Source organism: Zootoca vivipara, chromosome Z1, assembly GCF_965207765.1.
Source record: "Zootoca vivipara chromosome Z1, rZooViv2.hap1.1, whole genome shotgun sequence".
Classification (NCBI taxonomy): domain Eukaryota; kingdom Metazoa; phylum Chordata; class Lepidosauria; order Squamata; family Lacertidae; genus Zootoca; species Zootoca vivipara.
Window position 1 is genome coordinate 15,888,719 of NC_142583.1, and position 20,369 is coordinate 15,909,087.

The 20,369-nt window shown below is 41.0% G+C and overlaps 1 protein-coding gene across 13 annotated transcripts in view; it reads left to right on the forward strand.

Annotated features, from left to right (window-relative positions):
- FRYL (FRY like transcription coactivator) overlaps positions 1–20,369 on the forward strand; it is a 144,847-nt gene that overhangs the window by 113,254 nt on the left and 11,224 nt on the right. For all 13 annotated transcript variants that reach the window (XM_060278893.2, XM_088660892.1, XM_060278896.2 and 10 more), the window contains 12 exons: positions 805–975; positions 1,922–2,062; positions 4,422–4,619; positions 5,019–5,180; positions 5,851–5,925; positions 6,087–6,263; positions 10,208–10,408; positions 12,156–12,326; positions 15,524–15,774; positions 18,350–18,554; positions 19,275–19,424; positions 20,046–20,144. In XM_060278893.2, the coding sequence (XP_060134876.2) occupies positions 805–975; positions 1,922–2,062; positions 4,422–4,619; positions 5,019–5,180; positions 5,851–5,925; positions 6,087–6,263; positions 10,208–10,408; positions 12,156–12,326; positions 15,524–15,774; positions 18,350–18,554; positions 19,275–19,424; positions 20,046–20,144 (2,001 nt within the window). The remainder of the gene's footprint in view (positions 1–804; positions 976–1,921; positions 2,063–4,421; positions 4,620–5,018; positions 5,181–5,850; positions 5,926–6,086; positions 6,264–10,207; positions 10,409–12,155; positions 12,327–15,523; positions 15,775–18,349; positions 18,555–19,274; positions 19,425–20,045; positions 20,145–20,369) is intronic.

A 20,369-nucleotide genomic window follows, 5' to 3' on the forward strand; every position in this document is an offset into this window, starting at 1 on the left:
TTCCCCCCCAAAGGGCATATTTATTCTTAAAATAGTCAAAGGGGGGGGGGAGAAGTGTTTCCTTAATGTTTGTTAGTCAAACTTTATGCAAATATCACAAAACCAAGAACAATTCCGAAGTTTATCTAGGGAAGCTGAATTACTTCAAACGGACTATTGTAGTTTAATCTTAAAATTTTAGAGACACATAATGGTGATAATATGTTATGCAACAATTCAACAATGGTAGTTCAGGCTACTTTGTATAATAAAAGTAGGCCTGATTGTTATGTTAATTTGGGCTTCATGTGGTAGAGCACTTTTTTATTGAGGGTGTGGCAGGCTGGGTGGGATAGAAATCACACCATCAGATATTGGAAATAATGTGCAAGACAAACATTGTAGGATACAATTTTTTTATAAAAATCCTTCCAGTAGTACCTTAGAGACCAACTAAGTTTGTCATTGGTATGAGCTTTCATATGCATGCACACTTCTTCAGATACCAGGTATTCAGCTATTGTAGAGGATGCACTAGATAAATAACTGAATGATTTGATAGTTGATACTACAGTGCAAACTCTTGTTTGATGACCAATATATTTCTGGTACAATCCACTTCATTGGATATAAACCTAGAAGTAGCCTTTATGATTTGGTTTTCCAACAGTATTGCTGCATAGCAGCAGTCTTACAGATTTTCATAGTAACGTCCTCAGTTTTATTGACCATAAGCTTCTTATAACGCCTCACCTTTTTAAAATTCAAAAACTATACTTAAAAGCTGTTCACTTAACAAATATTTTGGCTTTTTGTGTTTCATAGGTTTGTGCAGAGGAGAAGTCCCCAACTCTTGCTAATTTGGCTCATATGATGAGTTTATACAGTACACACAGTTATTCCAGAGACTGTTCTAACTGGATTAATGTAGTGTGTAGATATTTGCATGACTCCTTCTCAGAAACTACTTTTAATCTTATAACATACCTTGCGGAGGTAATGAAATAATATATCATTTTACATGATTTAAAGTGTCTCTCTCAATTGTGCTATACTATTCCCCACTTAAATAAAGCTGAACATTTTGTCCTTTCAAATAGGTTTGGGGTAAGGGGTTTTCTTCTTGTGAAATAGATTGATCTGCTCCAATGTGGCTCATGTTATTGACTTGGCAATGCAATGAAATAGCTTTTCACCCTTCTGTTTCCATGATTTGGAAAGAGTCAGGGACCCTGCTATCCACAGAAAGTGCAGAATGACTGTTCCTTCATCTTCTTCCCCCTCCCCTTACCTGGAACCCTGTGTCACTTTATTTGTTTTATATTTGTAACATTTATATGCCACCTTTTCCTCCAATGAGCTCAAGATAGAGCTCCTCACAATAACCTTGTGAGGTAGGTTAGGATGAGAGAGATTGACTAGCCCAAGGTTACCCAGTGAGCTTCATGGTTGATTGGGAATTTGAACCCTAATCTCCCTGGTCACAGTCCAATACTCTTAGCTAGTTGTAACTGTGGATGGGTTGGTATTGCTGTGCTCTCCACCTGACCATCATCTGGCTGAGTCACTGCAGCATACTGAGATGGAGAGAAGAAGAGATGCAGTGGCAGCAAATTTAGGGTGATATAAATGCTAGTCCACTGCTCCTTCCACTGGATTTGCATGGATCTTCCCTACAGAAACATGTATGCTTCAGATCTCAAGCAGACAGGTTTCCGCGTGGGTAAATTCTGTGACTTTCTCATTTAAGGTAATAGGTTGGAACTGCTTAAAAAAAATATTGGACTTGGAAAATATAGTTTAGTTCAATAGCTTTCTGTTCCCAGTATCATAATTATTTTACATTGGAAAAAAATCACATAATCTAAACTACACATTTAAAGCAGATTTCTGCTATTTTGAAGACAACAAATTAAATCAATTTTTATGCATTTGTTTTTAGCTGCTAGAGAAAGGTCTATCCAGCATGCAGCAATCTCTACTGCAAATCATTTACAGCCTTTTGAGTCACATTGACCTGTCCGCAGCACCAGTGAAACAGTTCAATCTGGAAATTATAAAAATCATTGGTAAATATGTTCAGGTGAGTATTTTGAAGTACCTAATTTGAAAATGTGTATAACTACCGTATATATTTTCACAGATATTTTGCACTTGCTCAGACCAAAGATGCTAGGGAGAATTTTCAAGTGAACAGTGGGGGACCTATTTCTATTTCATTAATGCATGTAATTTATGCATTTTATTTATTTTCATAAAGCATCTCTGTAGTAATATTGCATGTATATTCTAAATTATCTGATAATATTTGGGACACTACAGATAACATCTGCACAGATGCAATATGTACAGATTTGAATTTTAATCTGTATAATTTTTCAGTTGTGAAAGATGAGCAAATTGGCTTCCCAAACACAACTCAGGAAAAGGAATATGCATAAATCTACACTCTACGTAATATTTTTTCAAGCTCACTAGGTCATCGAAGAGACATTGAGGTTAAAAGCATGCTTGAATTATTTCCTGTGTTGCCATTTCTCATATAGATATAGCTACTGAAGTTGTTGTGATGAAATCTGAGTGCATTGCTTTATAAAACAGCACACACATCAACTTGTGCCCCAGTAACTTGTTCATTGTTTTACATTTAGAAGCATAGCTTTCAAGATTTCATTGAAAATATAATCCCAGGGAGATATTTAAGGTTTTTTGCAGAAGGGTGGTGGTGGTGGTGGTTGTTTTTAAAAATGCCTGGAGCATACAATTATTTCAGAATATATTTTACCAATTTTATTCTTTACCTTTAAACTACAACACAACAAAATGCCTTAATCCTAATTAACCAGGAAAAATTATTAGTGTCCATCTCAGTGCATTTTGGCCATTGATAGATAAGCACTTAAGTTATTGTATTCCTGTCAGGAAACATTAAGCAAAGTAGATGAACAGTGTAGTTGGAGTTCTTATAGCCTGCCATCTGTTCCTTTCACCTCTAACCTTTCTGATGGAAGATTAAGGGACCTTTTGCTTCATTGGCTATATTTTTAATCATTATTTCAGCTAGACAAAAGGCTGGTAATCTGCATATTGTTGATATTAAAGTTTAAGTTGATTAAGTAGAGTAAGAAAAATGAGGGTGCCAGCTGTTCTTGGTAAAAAGGAAAATATAAATATATACGGTAAATTTATGGCAGTGATTTAAAGAATACTGAATAACGTTCTGAAATATGAATATCAAGCTACTAAGTTCTGAATTTCCAGCTCTGAAGGAGAGTGGCCTACTTCAGTCAATCATATCTGAGCTTAATAAGACAAACTATGAATGAATCTTTTGTCCATTTGTACAGGCTACTTCACTGCCCAATTTGTGTAAGCTGCAATTAAACCAGAAGGGTCATTGTTTTAGTATCCTGGCTTGTGTCAAAGTTAGTAACCGTGTTTCTCCATTTCTTCTGAACTAGAAAACTGTGGTTAATTAGACACTTCCTAGTTAAATCATGGCTTAATCAAAGGGGTTCCATCTGTGAGCAGAAGGCTTGTTCATATCAGTTTATTAAGCCCATGATAATCAGAATCTGCACAGGATGTGATGGGCATTGTGTGTGTGTGTGTGTGTGTGTGTGTGTGTGTGTGTGTGTGTGTATTATTGTTGGTTGCGATAAGTCATGCTGTGATAAAAGGTTCTAGTTTTTTATACTTTTTGTCAACCTCAAGTTGAAGTCTTTACAATTGTAGGATTCAAAAATATTGCAACAAGTTAAAAGCAAGCCCCGCTGTTTTTCTTTTCTTTTCTCTTTCTCTCACTGCATGATTTCTGCTTTTTTCTTTCCTTTTACTGACCTCTCAATCAGATGAATCCACTGTTTAGAGGCTTGTCACAATGAAATTAAGGAGAATGCACTTAGCCTAGAGTCTTCCTGTTGTGTTCTCTTGTTCTGATTGCTCCTAGAGAATTTGAAGTCTGACTCCATGTGAACTAGTATACTCATTTCTAAATCACACCAAGACAACTGAAGCAGCCACTCTAGCAAAATAAAATCCACTTATTCCATCTGTTATGTTGTGAGCATACTGTTACATTAAATTGGATGATTTAAAAATGACTATAGAAGCTTCTTGGATTCTAACATAGCATATGAAGTGTTAGTCATTATAGCATACGCAGTGGATATTCTCCAACATTTCCAGTAGTGGAAGGCAAACTTCCATATCCTAAGGTTCCCAGTCAACATATTTAATATGTGGTAAGGTCTACTGACCTGTTTCGTAAATTGAATATTTTAACTTCATTTCGCTAGAATTATATTTAAAAAAAAATCTGAATCTGTTAATGACTAATGCAGATCATGTTCACATTTAAAGGTGAGGTTAGTCAATTTCTTATAATTCTGTTTTTACTGATATTAACTGGAGTATGTATGCCCTTTTCCTTCCCCTGTTAGAGTCCATACTGGAAGGAAGCACTCAATATTTTGAAACTGGTGGTATCTCGATCGGCAAGTCTTGTGGTACCTAATGATATTCCAAAGTCTTACGGTGGCGACATAAGCTCTCCTGAAATCTCATTTACAAAAATATTTAACAATGTATCCAAAGAACTACCAGGGAAAACATTAGATTTTCACTTTGACATTTCAGAGGTAAGGGCATATTGAATATAACATCTCTGTGCTTAGAATTTTGTCTTGGGCTGTATTTTGTAAAAAAAACAAAAACAAATATTGTGAGCTGGTTCACAGTAATGCTAAGTCAAGCCATTACTTAATGCTTATTTTTGGAGTGAGTTTTCTGTTATCCGCACTGCAGTCATCTCCCAGCTTGCTTTGTTGCCCACTGTTCCTCAGTAAACCAAGGTGCAGTGCGGACCCCAATGCAACGTCACAGAGGAACCTCAGAAGTGATAATGCCAACAGTCCCCATCTCCCCACAAGTTGCACCTTGACCTGCCTTGCCATACACAATGAAAGTGAGAATTGTAAGGCAGATGTGCTCAGCTGAAGAATTTAAGGTACACATTTATATATTTCTTCACTTTATAGACACCAATTATTGGGAACAAGTATGGCGATCAGCACAGTGCAGCTGGCAGAAATGGAAAGCCTAAAGTCATTGCTGTTACAAGGAGCACTTCTTCAACTTCCTCAGGATCAAATTCTAATGGCTTGGTACCTGTCAGCTGGAAGAGGCCACAGTTGTCCCAGGTGAGTTACCTGGAAGTAACATCACATTCCCTAGGTCTTCAATATATTGCAGGGAGTGGGGGGGTGTTGTAGCATTTTGTGTGGCAATGGTAATATGCACTATTAACAACAAATACGACTTAAACATTTGGGAATATCAGCTAATCGAATATCATACCAACTCACCTTCTGCATGACTATGTAGACATGTGGCACTGGGAAATAAATAAATAGATTCAAACCAGGAAATGGTGGGAGAGAGCAAGAGAGCCCTCATGGCTTAAAAGGAGACCTTCCCTGGAGCCCAAAGAGGACTGAGGTGAGGGCAGAGGAAGCCCTAAAGAGTTCAGAGGCACAGCGGGGCTTTGTTTAGGCTGCTCAGCCTCCCTGCCTAGCAGTTGTCGCACACAAAAGTGCAGCAGTAGCAGCTTTTCTGTGCGGCCCCCAGTCTCCAGCCCAGCCCCAGAGCTTCAAGTCTAGCCGAAGAGAGAGTTGTAGGGAGAGAGAGCAGGAGAGAAAGGGGGGAAATGGGCATTTAGAGGCTTTTTAGAATGTGCTCCTCACTTACACAAAATTCACTTACGCATGCGGGGGTCCAGAACGTAACCCCCACATAAGTGGGGTGGAGGCACGCCTGCATAATCAAAACCCTTTTGTCTCTGATAAGTGACATGGTTTTCATTTTTTCCAGCGGAGAACCAGGGAGAAGCTAATGAATGTACTTTCTCTGTGTGGTCCAGAATCAGGTCTTCCCAAAAATCCATCTGTAAGTAATTGTAGATTCCAGAAGCTGAGGTTTGACATATTATGGTGGCTAATGTGATTTCAAGTTGCCTTGACTCATTCCTAATTTTTCAAGGGTGCATCAGTAAGAAAGAAAACTCCTTCTCTGTATTCTGTTACATTATATTATGGATGTCCTTCTAGGTTGTCTTTTCTTCTAATGAAGACTTGGAAGTTGGGGACCAACAAACTAGTCTTATTTCAGCAACAGAAGAAGTAATTCAGGAGGAGGAAGTGGCTGTAGAAGATAACACCAGTGAACAGCAGTTTGGAGTTTTTAAAGACTTTGACTTTCTAGATGTTGAACTGGAAGATGCAGAGGTAAGTCCATACAGCAGTAGTTCCACTTTGAGACTTTTCCACAAGGCTATCCTTCAAGCAAAGAAAGGTTTGGGGACCTTATTCATTCCATTTTGATGTACCGTACTGTATGTAATCAAAGCCTTTGATAAATCTAGCAAATGCCATAGTTTAGCCAAATTGAGATATCTTTCTTGGAAGAGCAGGTTGTCCAAGATTCCGTGCTCTTTGACATACCAAGAAAAGTTATTTTCACAGTATCTGTGCACTTTATATTTGTCTGGAAGGAAAATGAACTGGTATTTATCTTTGATCAGTTCTGCTGGTATGGGACTATCAATAGGCTTTTTATCGTAGGAATATTTTGAGGGGTTGTCGATTCCATACCGGATATTGCATTGGGAAACATAATGTCAATATGTAGTTAGTGACAATCCTAAAACTACAGACCACATTGCCCAATGTAACTACACAGAGCATGAAGTATAGCCTTTAGTACAATCAACGCCTGAGCAAAAGTTATCCCATTGAACATTTTAAATGAAATGCTATTCTCATGGTATGCTGTAATACTATCTTGGCAAAAGGTTTATGTTGGAATTGCTTTGACCTTTAGCCATTCACACTGTATCTGGTTTCATGGTGCATTTGTCATCTTTATCTGCATTTTTTCTGTTTTGAACTAGTAAAACTTAACTGCTCCAGTTTGCAAGATAACATTGCAGTGCATGGAAATCATATTTAGGGACCAATGCAATGCTATACTGTAAGCTATATTTTTCCCCTAAAGGTTTCAAAAGTACAGGTAGAAAAAAGAGATAGCAGAATATCTTTTTTTATAATTGGACTTGCTATACATAGTATTTCTGGCACGAGCTAGTTTCAAATAATAATGCACATTATAGAAGATTAAGGGCAGAGTTGTGTATATTCAGCAATTAGAATAACCAGTAGTTCTTTTTTCAAAGAAGGCAGAATCATGTCTCTATATATATATATAAAAGCAAAAGTGTATATATTTCTTTATTTGTATAATTCTGCTCCTAATAGAGATGAAGTTGCTATTATCGGGTGTTCATTAGCTATTTCTGCATTTTATAGTGTGATCATGGAATACACATAGCCCCGGTAAAGGGCTGATCCCCACACTGAAGGTTTAAATTACAGGTATAGCCTGTAAGTAATTTTTATTCTAAAAATGTAACGTAAGGATGCTGCAGGACCCAGAGCTTTGATTCAAGTGGATGTGTATGAACCCTCTTCAATTACATTTTTAGCCAAAGAAGTTATGGAGTTCCTTCACAACTCAGAACTTCATAAACACTCCAGTTTTTATATAGAACTCTCATGAAAATAGGTTTACCTGCTTGCAGGTAGTTCCACACCTGTGAAGAGGTTGCAGGCATAAAGCCATAGTGATACTGAAGCCAGTGAAGGAGCTCTCACTCATGCATTCATCAAAGTTCTAGTGAATTTGAATGGTCCCAAGATCAGAGAGAACATGGGAAATCGCCTTCACCTAAGTGTCCCAAAGCCTTGATACTAGATGAAATTCTCACTAGTATTATTAATATTGACTAGTATAATTAATATTAAAGGAAAAATTCACTTATTTTTCTCACTTTTTATTTTTTTCTCACTTTTAAACAAGCCACATGCAAGTGGAAGGTGTTGCAGATACACACACACACACACACATATACACATACATACATACATACATACACATACATACATACATACATACATACATACATACATACATATACACACACACATAAGGGGAAGCAGAAGGAGAAAGAAAAATTGGCTATATTTATTTTTACACTCATTTGCTATGGAAGATATTTGCATTATCTTTTATATAAGTACCTCCAAGTTCAATTGGCTTAGACACGTCGTAGCAGTTGAGTGTAAGAGGACTTATCTCATTAATAGAGCTAGGGAAGGGCACAACTTGTGTATCAGAAACATTGAGGAGCAAACATGAAGGCTTTCCAGCTTGACCATCCGTGATTGAGCAGTTGACCTGTTTTGTTTGTAGGGGACATTCCAGCCTTTCCTGTTAATAGTGAATTTAACAATAGGTTGACTAGTGTCATGTCTAGGACCTCCAAACATCAGGAGCCTCACAGTAATGGAAAGGGTGGGGGCTCAGACTCCTTAATACATTAGTAATAGTAGTAGTAGTAGTAGTAGTAGTAATAATAATAATAATAATAATGGACAGGACAATTTATTGCTGGTGGACGACAGCTTTTGATAAAATACCGTTTTTTTCTGTGTATAAGGCGATCTCCCCCCCCCATTTTTTAAATATTTAAATTGGGGGTTGTCTTATACAGTACACGGAATGTTGCAATTAAATATATAAATAAATACATGCTGCAATCCATATTCCCCCCCCCGCCTCCCCTCACTATTGGCCTCACGACAAACAATGGTCTGGTACTCCCCCCCCCAAGCAGTCCCCACTCTGTACATTGTTCCTTCCACCTGGTTCCCTCAGCTGCCCCCTGGCTACCCAGACCCCCCCATTCCCCAAACACACTCGGGCAGCTCTGGCCGTCGCAGCTCCTCGATCAGGGTTCGCATCTGCCAGCGCTCGTGGAGTAAATGCGGTACATACCGTAAATACTGCGACAAAAGTGCGACACACAGGCGGGGGAGCTGGACCTGCAGCTACAGTGGAGTTACACTGAGCTGACAGGAGCAGCTGCCATTACACAGCTTACCTCACAGTTTGATGTTTAATTACACAGTACTAAATATACCGGTGTTTTGAATACTTAATAAAATATAAAAGTTGTTCTGTTTGGTGTTTAAAATATTTATTTCGTAGTTTTGGGCTAAAAAAATAGGGGTCGTCTTATACATGGGGGCATCTTATACACAGAGAAATATGGTACATTTCTTAGCTGGGCTAGGGGAACTTGTAGCTCTCCAGATTTTGTGGGACTCCCGTCTCCCAGCAGCCTCAGTCAGCATGGCCCCAAGGGTCAGGGATAATGGTTTGTAATCCAGCAACCTTTGAAGAGTCAAAGGTTAGCCACCTTTGGCATAGGGGGTAGCATTCAAAGAGGCCCATAACCAAGCTGCTATTAAAACACATTCCCATTCCTAGCAAGGAATTAAAAAGTGCTTTACTTCAGGATTGAAGAAAACATTCATGTTTTGAGGACATGAATAATCATAACACTATCTAAAAACATTTATGGTTTCCTGCACTGTGAGTAAAATTTATGCATTGTATAGTTTGTCACATAAATGTAGATAAAGTCAATTTATAATCTCATCTGTGTTATCCTCAAACAATTCACTAAATTTGTTTTAATATATGTTACACTGAGAAAATGTACCATAGCCATCTTGTTTTAAGTGTTTGTCTCATAATGTTTTTTTTAGCCAATTTTACTGCAATGTGGAGAAAATGAAATGTTAGGGGTTTTTTGGCAAAAGCTTTTCCAGAGCTTGAATCAGTCTTCTACTGTTGGCAAGCATACAGTATAGAAAATGCCCCCATTATAAAGTATCTTTAAGTGTTTGTCCTCGTTCTAATTATGTGTGTTTTTCTTTTTGCGAACCAGGAGCTGCAGGTAAGTTGCAGCCTGGTGCAGTGGCTTGTTTCATCTCTTGTCATCTGTGATGTATTTGTCTGTCTGTGCTTGGTAGTCAGATACCTTGTATTGCTAAGGATATATGGCTACAGAAAATAATACACTGAGCTATTGCCATCCAGACACAAGGTATCTGTAAGGGAACATTAAGGAAATTGTTTTTGCCATGTATTAAAACACTTTGAATACAAAAAACATTAATTGAATTTATATATCCAATTAACTTGAAGGGCTGATTGAAACTCTGCTCCCAATTAATTCAGTATTTGTGTGGCTTTGTTTTGCTGTGTTCATTTCAGTATTGTGTGTATTCTGAGAACTTTAGAATAAACATGACCTTTATTACAGGGTGAAAGTATGGACAACTTCAATTGGGGAGTCCGCAGGCGTTCCTTGGACAGTATTGACAAGGGAGACACACCATCACTCCAAGAATATCAGTATTCTGGTAGTACCCCGAGCTTGAACTTGACCAATCAGGAAGATACTGATGAATCTTCAGAGGAAGAAGCCCTGACTGCAAGTCAGATATTATCACGATCACAGATGGTAAAACATTTATTCTCAGATAATAATCAGATTTCTCCTTGTTTTAACCTTCGAATGATACTATCAAGTTTGTAAATTATTCAGAGTTTTGACTTGGTCTCTCTTCTGCAGAAGGGGTGGAGAAGTGTGGTGTTTTAAGTACAGCAGTATATATTTATTTAAAATATTTCTGTACTGCCTTCTATTAAAAATCTCAAGTTAGCATTATAGTACATAACTTGGCTGCGGCTTCCGCTGCCTGCACTCAAATCAGAAGCCGCGTCAGACATTCGGCTTCCAAAAAACCTCCTCAAACCAGAACACTCACTTCCGGGTTTGCGGTGTTCGGGAGCCAATTTGTTCAGGAGCCAAGCCGTTCGACAACCAAAGTACCACTGTACAGAGTTAACATGAACAAGTACGCACATCAATTAATGCAGATGTACAAAACAGGAGCAACCAACCCAAGGCAAATTGAAACCAGTCTGTATTAAAAGCTAGATGTGGCCTACAGAGATGTAATTGGCAGGTGCCTAAATTTAATAGCAGTGTCAATCAGAAACAGGTCCCGTGGTCAGGGCCCTGTGGCACTCCCACCAGAGAAACTCCGCAGCACACCCAGCACAACAACTTCCCTCCTGTCTTGCCCCTTTCCCACTAATGGGCAGCAGCACGCCTACTGGGAAGCAAGCGCTGCAGCTCCAATCAAGCTGCTTCTGGCTTTGGCACCTGCCTCAATTCAGAGAGACGATTCCATAGAGGGCACCAAAAAGACCCTGATTTCCACCAGATGCAGGCTGTGGCACGTCCAGGACGGCTTGATCAGCTGACCCCAGTGACTGGATAAGTTGGTATGCAGCCTCTTGCTCCCCTCCTCCTAGTTCCCTGAATGACAGATAACGGGAGTGATCCATTGAATGCTGCTCTGGCATAACTTGCTCACCCCCTGCCAACTGAGATATGTCAGGCTACAACAACATGGCTCTTGTAAAAGACTTTGGGCCAACTACTCTGTGCTTCCTGCTCATTTTAATTCTGACTAGTGGTCCCAGAAATTGCTAATTGTTGTTCAGTTGCAATGGTAATATTGAAGTTTTATTACTGTGCTTTTTAGTAATGGGGTGTGTGTGAGAGAATTTATATATATATATAGAGAGAGAGAGTTGGTTTTTCAGATTGATATTTTACAATCCATAAAATACAACATAAAAACAAGATTCCAAAGAATCCCCTTGACTTTCCTCCTCCCCTTTGTGGGTCCTATTGTTAATCATTTCCTCCTGCATCTTTTATAATAATCCAAATCTTTTCCATTATATCCAAAATTCAACTTTACTCCAGTCCTATTAATGATTTTAACTGTTCACAATGGTTTTTAAGATAAATCATGAATAAGGAGTGCCTTATTAAAATTTTGGTCGTCCTGATTTCTGAGAGAAGTGTTTTAAATACTGTATGATGTTTCTGCTTTTCAGTCATACTGATTTCCTTTTTGGAAATAAGGCAGGATATGAGATTGTTTAAAAAAATAAATAAAAATTGAAAGTGTGTTTCCATTGTGCTTTATCAATGGAAATGTGCCTTTTGCTTTAAGAATAAAAAGTTTCCAATTCTCAGTAAGTGTTTCCAATGTGGTAGATATACACAAGGTGGTAACTGAACTCACAAGTAGTGCAAATTTTTGCCTGTATTTTGCTTTGTAATTTGCTTGAGGATATTGTGCTTATTTTTTTTTCTGTTGATCCTTGTTTTATTTTTGTCTCCTTAGGTAAACAGTGACTCAGCTGCTGATGACACAGCACTAGATAATTCAGGGTCGCTGCTACAGTCTCAGGATTCCACTAGCAGTGTTGGAACGGAAGAAGTGCTTCAAATCAGAGCTGAGACCCCAAGTTTGGAGGTTTCCCCTCTTGATAATGCTAGCAACCAGCTGCCTGAGGTGGGGAATAATGTGGGCTGCTGGTGCATGGCTGATTTGGGCTCTTTCTAGCACTGTATAGTATCTCTTTGCTTCCTTTCCGAAAGCATTTTCTTCTGTAATTGATTGTTTAATTGAACTGGTTGTGGTGGCATAAGGGAACGAGAATGTTTTCTGGAAACCAATCATTTCCTTCATGGACTAAAGATGTTCACCAAAGATTAAAAATAGGTTTGAGGGCTAATAATGGATATTTAGTGGCGCAGAACAATAACTGAATAAGCAAGGTGGTTTTCTGGATGCAGCAATTATCTTCCTGTGGTCTTCCCTTCCCCCTCCCCCCATTTTTGCTTTGTCTTTGTGATTGGGTGCTTTAATTGAAATTTGAACCTCAGGCCAGCTGTGTTAGCTACTGGTTGATTCAGCTAGTCCATTTGAACAGGAGATCTGTATGCTAGTGGCATTTTTCTCTCTTAATGGAAATGCCCATATGGATTAAGCCAGATTCCCAGCTGGTAGCTGATAAGAAATCAGTGAGTATTTTAAGTTTGTGTTTGCCATTGCAAACTTTTTTTAAAAAAAATATGCAATAACTTCAAAGATAAAGCAGTCCATCTCTGATCTGTAGTTCTTACTGGAAAAAACTAATAGTTAATAGTTAAACTAATGCTCTTTTTCTGAGCCACTCAGAGCCATCATAAGACAGCTCTGGAGAGAAAACTAAGCAATCAACTGCTGCTCATGGCCTCTTAAGGGTAGAGGTGGGGGACTGAATCTAGCCATTGTGTTTAGGCCTAAGTCCCCCACCTTTGACAGGCCAGTTTTGACAGATGGATGTGGCCACCCACCAGTCAATCACCTGGTGTCATAATGGCATCAGATGATGACAACTTTCAAAATCCGGCTGATGGGCAGTTACAGTGGCCTTCTTTGAAGGTGTACAGTTTCAAAGGGGGTTTCCCCCATTACCACAGAGTGGTTTGCATTGAAACTACTTATACAAACAAGAGCTCCCTATCTTAGCAAGCTGTTTCAATGCAAACCGCTTTGCACTAGTGGAGCAATGCCTCTTTGACGGCACATTCACAGCAACAAGCTGCTTTGCAGAGGAAGAAAGCTGTGTTTTAGCAAACAGTTTCCATGCATCCTACTTCAGAAGAGCTGCCTTGACTGCACTGGGGAGTTCCCAAGGCCAAATTGTCGAGCATAGCTGATCCTAATGGATCTCTCCAGATAAGTCCACTTGCAAGGAACAATCTCACTTTAGGATCCTGCTCCATTGGAGCCATTTCCATACCTGTCACACCTCACATTGCATATGCTATTAATTATGGGGTTAGGTAGCCATGATTTGGGGGAAACGGTGTTGTGGGCCAAGTTAGGAGGGCCAAATGAAGCCCACAGGCTAGAGCTTTTCTACCCCTCTTTTAGAGGGTCAGATCAAATGGGCCCCTTCAACTTGACATATTTGCTTAACCTGCAGGTGATAGGGCCTTTTATTCATTCTGATGTTTACAGGCAGTTGCAAAGAGCTTATTTGCCCCTTTTATCAGCCTTGCAAACTGATCAGATGCAGACACGAATTGCACTAGCAGCAGTAATTGGGGTGAAGGTAAGTGATAGCATAGCAGTCACACTAAATTGGAGAGGAATAAGGGAGCTTGTGACAGGGCACTGCCCCACAGAGCTAGCATTTAGGAGCTTTAACTTTGCTACATTACATGATAAGCAGTGCCATTTACAAAAAAGTCTGATATATACAGGGCAGATTCTAATGTTGCAAGAGTGAACTTCTACCTGTGCAACAGGACTTTATCTGCCTCATCTTCCCCCTTGCAGCACCTAGCCCCGCCCCCAAATCTGCTCCGTAGGCTCACTTTACCCTCCAAAACAGATTTTGAGGGCCAACAAGGGACTGCAAGGGAAGATGAGGGAGTCCCGTTGGACAAGCAGGTGTCAGTTCCACCTCAGCACAGATAGTTCTGGATACAACCTGCAGTCTTTTTGTTGAATCCTTCAAAAACCTTTAGCCATCATATTCAGGGCTTTTTCCCACTGGCCTTTACAGTAAGTACTATGATTCTTAAATTGTCATGAGTGTGACGAATCCTGTTTTGATACAGGGTAAACATAATGTGTAAAGGGACGCGGGTGGCGCTGTGATCTAAACCAGAGAGCCTAAGGCTTGCCGATTGGAAGGTTGGCGGTTCGAATCTGCACGACGGGGTGAGCTCCCATTGCTTAGTCCCAGCTCCTGCCCACCTAGCAGTTCGAAAGCACGTCAAAGTGCAAGTAGATAAATAGGTACCGCTCCGGCAGGAAGGTAACAGCATTTCCGTGCTGCTCTGGTTCGCCAGAAGCGGCTTAGTCATGCTGGCCACATGACCCGGAAGCTGTCTGCGGACAAACGCCGGCTCCTTCGGCTTATAGAGCGAGATGAGCGCGCAACCCCAGAATCGTCCGCGACTGGACCTAACAATCAGGGGGTACCTTTGCCATTTAAACATAATGTGTGTGTTCTGTTTGGGGAGATTGCACTTACCTTACAAAAATATAGACTGTTTGAAGACAGTAGGTGTCATTATTCTTGGAGAACAGAAAATGACAGTTGTCAAAATATTTGGTTAAGAGCTTGCATCTTGTTGCTTGGACTAAAGCATGGTTGCATTCCATTGTGCATACTGTGGGAGAGCATTCATGCACCCCCTATCCTGCCAGTTTCTTCTTTGTGGCGTCAGTACAATCAATAAGGTACATCTGTTAGAAGCTGCAGGCGCTGTAATTTCTGTTGAATGATGCTAAAAGGAAACAAAGTCCCATCCTCAGGATTTAATCTATTTTTTTGCATTTAGCTGTCCAGTTACACAATTCAATTTATATAAGACGAAGTCTTCTAACAAGAGAAGCTTGATGTTGACAGCAGATTTCCCCCCTCCACTTACTAAGTAACAAAGATATTGGGAATATGGTTTTTTGTGAGCAGTGTTTTGATACATTAAATATAATTAGTTACCTTAGAATACGGTGGGGAAGGTTTGCATTGCCTACTTTTGTTCATTTTTTAGACTGACATACTTTGCTGAGTTTTAGAATATTCTTTCTCTGTCAAGAAATAATGCAATTTAACATTTTGGGATTTTGAGAAACTGCTCCTTAACAGTATTTGATGAATCCATTTTACTTCCGTGTGAGTTATAAGACTGCTGCTTGCTTTGCAGGATGGCAGTTCACCAATAAAGGATGAACAAGTTAGTACAGCTAGTGAAGATACTGGATCATTTGCGTTGCAAGAGCAGCAAGAGTCCTTGATCTGTCAAGAACCCCTGGAGCTAGAAACTCCTGAAATTCCAGAGCACCCCACTGCAGATAGTTATACTGAATCGATCTGTGAAGATGATGTTACCCTTGCCTTGAAAGAGTTAGATGAAAGATGTGAAGAAGAAGAAGCTGACTTCTCTGGTTTGTCTAGGTAAAATTGATTTGAAGCCATATGTATTTTCTTTCATTAAAGTAATATCAGTATTGACTCATTCACTATTGCCTTGGAGAGAGAGACCAGTTTATTTGGCAGTAGTATGCTGTCAGTGGCATTCCAAGCCTCTTAATTTCTGTGATGCTTCGGGGTTATTTTACTGCTGGTCCGTGCTGATGAAAAGGTCACACATTGTCCACACCTTCTCCACTCCTACTGCTGCTGCACCACCACCAGGGAAAAAGCCAGAATATGGCTTCTCACGATGCCCAAACCCTGGGTTCATGGTTTGCTTCCCCAAACAAATCACAAGTGGTAAGCCAAACTTCTTGTGGCTTTGTTTAGAGCAGGGTTTCTCGAGGACCCCTCATCGAGCCGCTATTGTGACAAGGACCCCCATTAATTCCTAATCCTAAAATTAAAAAGTGAGAGCCAAATTAAGAGTCTTTTTTTATACGTTTTTTACAGTTACAACAGAGTACTCCATCATTATACAGTTAGTTTTAATTTTCAGTTCTTAATGAGATGAGTTAAATCTGTCCTTTGAGTTCATTATTTCTGAAATATTAGGTTCCAAACTTGAAACTTTCACTCTGAAATCTGACTGCAAATCTCTACCTGCCTACTAGTCAGCAGAAAATAACTTTTGGCTCCATTAGCACCTTTTTATTAAACAATTTTGGCTGAGTGAAACATATCCAGCGCCGTGGTGCGAAGATCCCTCCGGCGCCCCCCCCAAAAAAAATTCCCAAGAATTGACAACCTTTTTTAGGCGGGGGACCCCCAAAGTTGTTGACCATTTTTAGGAAAGGTTCCCCAGAGAAGAAGCTGACAAGAAGCAGCGGGTGGAAATTAGCAAATGCTAAGGAAAGAAGGGGTGAAAGAGAGAGGGAGGGAGGGAGGAAGGAAGGAGTCAGAGAAAGAAAGAGAGGGAGAGAGGGAGGGAGGGAGAGCCGCGCACAGCGCCCAAGCGGCTCTTGCAATTCTTGCTGGTACAGCAAGCTGGGAGAAGGGACGGACTGACAGGAGCTCCCGTCCACCACCACCCCTCCCAGCTCGCAGCAAAGCAAGCGGAGCAGGCTTGGTAACTGGCAGCAGGGGGGAATGGGGCATCCCAAAAGTGCTTCTCCTGCCTTCCGTGCCTGCGTTCCAATGGAAGGCAGGCAGGGAAGGCAGGCGGCTCAGCCCGGGAGAGGCTGTTGCTTTTGCAAGCAGAGCTACAGCCTCTTCGGGGCCAGAGCACCTGCGTTCCGTGGGCTCCTCTAAAGCAATTACTTCACTTGCTTTAAGGAGAGCCAACAGAAGGCAGGCAGGCGGCTCAGCCCGGGAGAGGCTGTTGCTTTTGCAAGCAAGGTGACAGCCTCTTCGGGGCTAGAGCGCCTGCATTCCATGGGCTTCTCCCACCCAGTCACCCCTCTGTGCAAAGGGGGCTGATTTGTAAGGCGCCCGCACTGCTCCCTCACTGACAGAGGGGGTAAGACCACCACCCCAAAAAACAGTGGCCCCCTCTCTCTCTGGGGGTGGGGGTGGGCGGTGGAATGGGGTGGGGGAGGGGAAGGCACAGCTGCCGAGGTGAAGAGGCGACCTCGCGCCCGCTTCAAAGCCTCCCACCGGGTCCTGAATTGAGGGAGCAGGGGCGCCCAGCAGCGAGTCCGCCGCCCTCCGCCGACTCGGGAGTCTCATTGGGTCTCCTCGGAGGAGGTGGAGCCACGCCAAAAACTCCACAGAACAGCGTCTGGAGCTGCTGGCCACAGGCAGGGAGAGGGCGGGAAGGAGGCAAGCGAGCTCTGGGGCTTTTGGCGTGGCGCCTCCTCCTCTGAGGAGACCCAAGGAGACTCCCGAGTCGGCGGAGCGGATTGCTAGGGGTGCCACGCCGCAACAGCAGTGCGTGGTGCTCCCGCCGCGCGCGCGCGCCGCTCAGTACACGCATCTTGGGGAGGTGATCTTGCGGACCCCTCTGGCATAGCTCGCGGACCCCTGGGGGTCCGCGGACCACTTGTTGGGAACCACTGGTTTAGAGAAACCAACCACAATCCCAGGTTTGGATCTCATGGCAAGCAAACTGTGGCTTGTTTAGTGGCAGCAGCTGCAGCGGGAGACTTTTTAGTAACATGCACCAGCACACTGTACCCATTGTTTGTTTTTAACTAGGGTTAAATATGACATGAGAACTGGGGTCATGACATGACAATGGCATCATAATTCTTTCCTAAAGTGCTTTTAGATAAAGTCCTAAAATGAGTAATAAAGGGTTTTCTCCCCAGATGTCACTAATTATTATTTTTTCAGGTGGGGGGAGACTAGCCTACAGCTTGGAAGAATTTATTCAGTTTCTGTGAATCCTTGTTAAGTTCAACAACATTCTTCTAAAATTCTGCTTTGTAGAGTTTGTTGGATGCTTGAAACTTTAGATAATTATGTTAGCAAAACAGCAATTTGCTCTTTGTTTTTGGCCCTGCTTTTGGCATCATTTCAACAAACGTTTTAGAACGTCTTGCGCAATGCTAAGGGCAACAAGTCAAAAGATCTGAAACAGCATAACTTAGCATGCTTGTGTTCACTTTATTTACAGTCAAGATGAAGAACAGGATGGTTTTCCAGAAGTCCAGACATCTCCACCACCTTCCCCATTTCTTTCTGCCATATTGGCAGCTTTTCAGCCACAGGCATATGATGATGAAGAGGAAGCTTGGCGCTGCCATGTTAATCAGATGCTCTCAGACACAGATGGATCTTCTGCTGTCTATACATTTCATGTGTTCTCTAGGTTGTTTCAGGTAACTATTCACAATCTCTCATTGTTTGCAATTTTTATTTTGAAACATCTAGTACTAAAACATTTGTGTCCGTGTGTATCTGATTTTTTTGGGTGGGGAGCAGGGATGTTAAATTGTCACTGTTTACGATTCCTCTGTTAGAAAGCTACTTGTTTCCCTTAGCCACCATCAGAGGGATAGCAGTCTCTGGGGGTGAGACTTTCCACATCATGTTTTGTCAGGTGACTGGCATTGCATAGATATGCTTATGAGGTGTAAAGTATTGTTCCTGCACACCTCCAAGTATAAGAGTTGGCTATCACTACCTAGAACTATTACCATGTTGACCATAGAATCATAGAACTGTAGAGCTGGAAGGGACCCTGAGGATCATCCAGTCCAACCCCCCTGCAATGCAGGAACAGGCAGCTGTCCCATATAGGGATCGAACCTGCAACCTTGGCATTATCGGCACTACACTCAATGTTTAATGCAGCATTAGAAGAGTGCTTCAGAATATATTCTCAGTGTAATAGGGTGATAACTCTCCCTTAGGATAAACTGATTTGCCCTGTCCCATCCATTAAGACTGCACAATCCCATCCCCAAGCACAGGAAAACGGGAAAATTAGGCTTACATGTGAACTCCCATTTAGCAATGTTGCCTGCCATGCCAAAAACAGATGCTGAAGAAAAGGAAGTGAAAACATTTCTCTATCTTTCTAATATTCCTATGTCTAGACCATTCAAAGGAAGTTTGGGGCTATAACACATGAATCCATCAGTTTTCTTGGGGAAAATCTACAGCGAATCGGAACAAAATTCAAAAGTTCACTGGACGTTATGATGATGTGTTCTGAATGCCCAACAGTTTTTGTGGATGCAGAAACGGTAATATCTTATGTTTATTAACATGCTGAGTGAACCTTGTTACTAAGGTACAGAACGTTCTGTGTTTTGAGATGTGCAAAGAATCACTCCACTTAAAAATATTATAATGTTTGCTTCAGTGCATAAACTGGCTGAAGGTGACTTGGCCTCCTAAATTCTCTGTGGTTGCTTCAAATATTTCCTTTCAAATATCCAGAACTTTGTCATCTATCTGAATAATGTTTGAGAGTTAAAAGGTTGAAAGTCAATTCTCAAATTCAGTGGATCTCTTGATTATGAAGATGTTCAGTACCAAAATTATAAATGTGTAGGTGTTCCATTCTTGTAACATCTGTAGTAGCACCTGTCCTTTGGAACGGCCTCCCATTATGCTTCAGACAGATGCCATATCTGTTGTGTTTTCAGCGCCTACTGAATACCATTCTTTTTTCAACCTGCTTTTTAAGTGAAGATCTTTATACCAGTCTGCAACTGTATTGGAACTGAAATTAAAAAACAACTTCATATGTAAAAATAATGGTTTTTACTGTTGAAATTGCTTTGGGATACTTTATGGGAAGTGATTCATAAGTGGAATCAAATAAATACATAGCAATAATTAAGGCTATTTTTATATTACAGCTGATGTCCCATGGCTTATTGGAAACCTTGAAATTCAGTGTGCTCGAGCTACAAGAACACCTGGATACTTACAATGCTAAGAGAGAGGCAGCAGAGCAGGTAAATGGATTGTAGCACCTGGCTTGTTGCGTTGTGTTGAAAGAGGAAAAATTGCAGTTTTCCCAAGCCACACCCAGCTGCCCCACACTAGATTCATATTAGCTATTGCTATCTTCCTTCAGGGACCCAGGTGGTGCTGTGGGTTAAACCACAGAGTCTAGGGCTTGCTGATCAGAAGGTCAGCGGTTTGAATCCCTGCAACGGGGTGAGCTCCCGTTGCTCGGT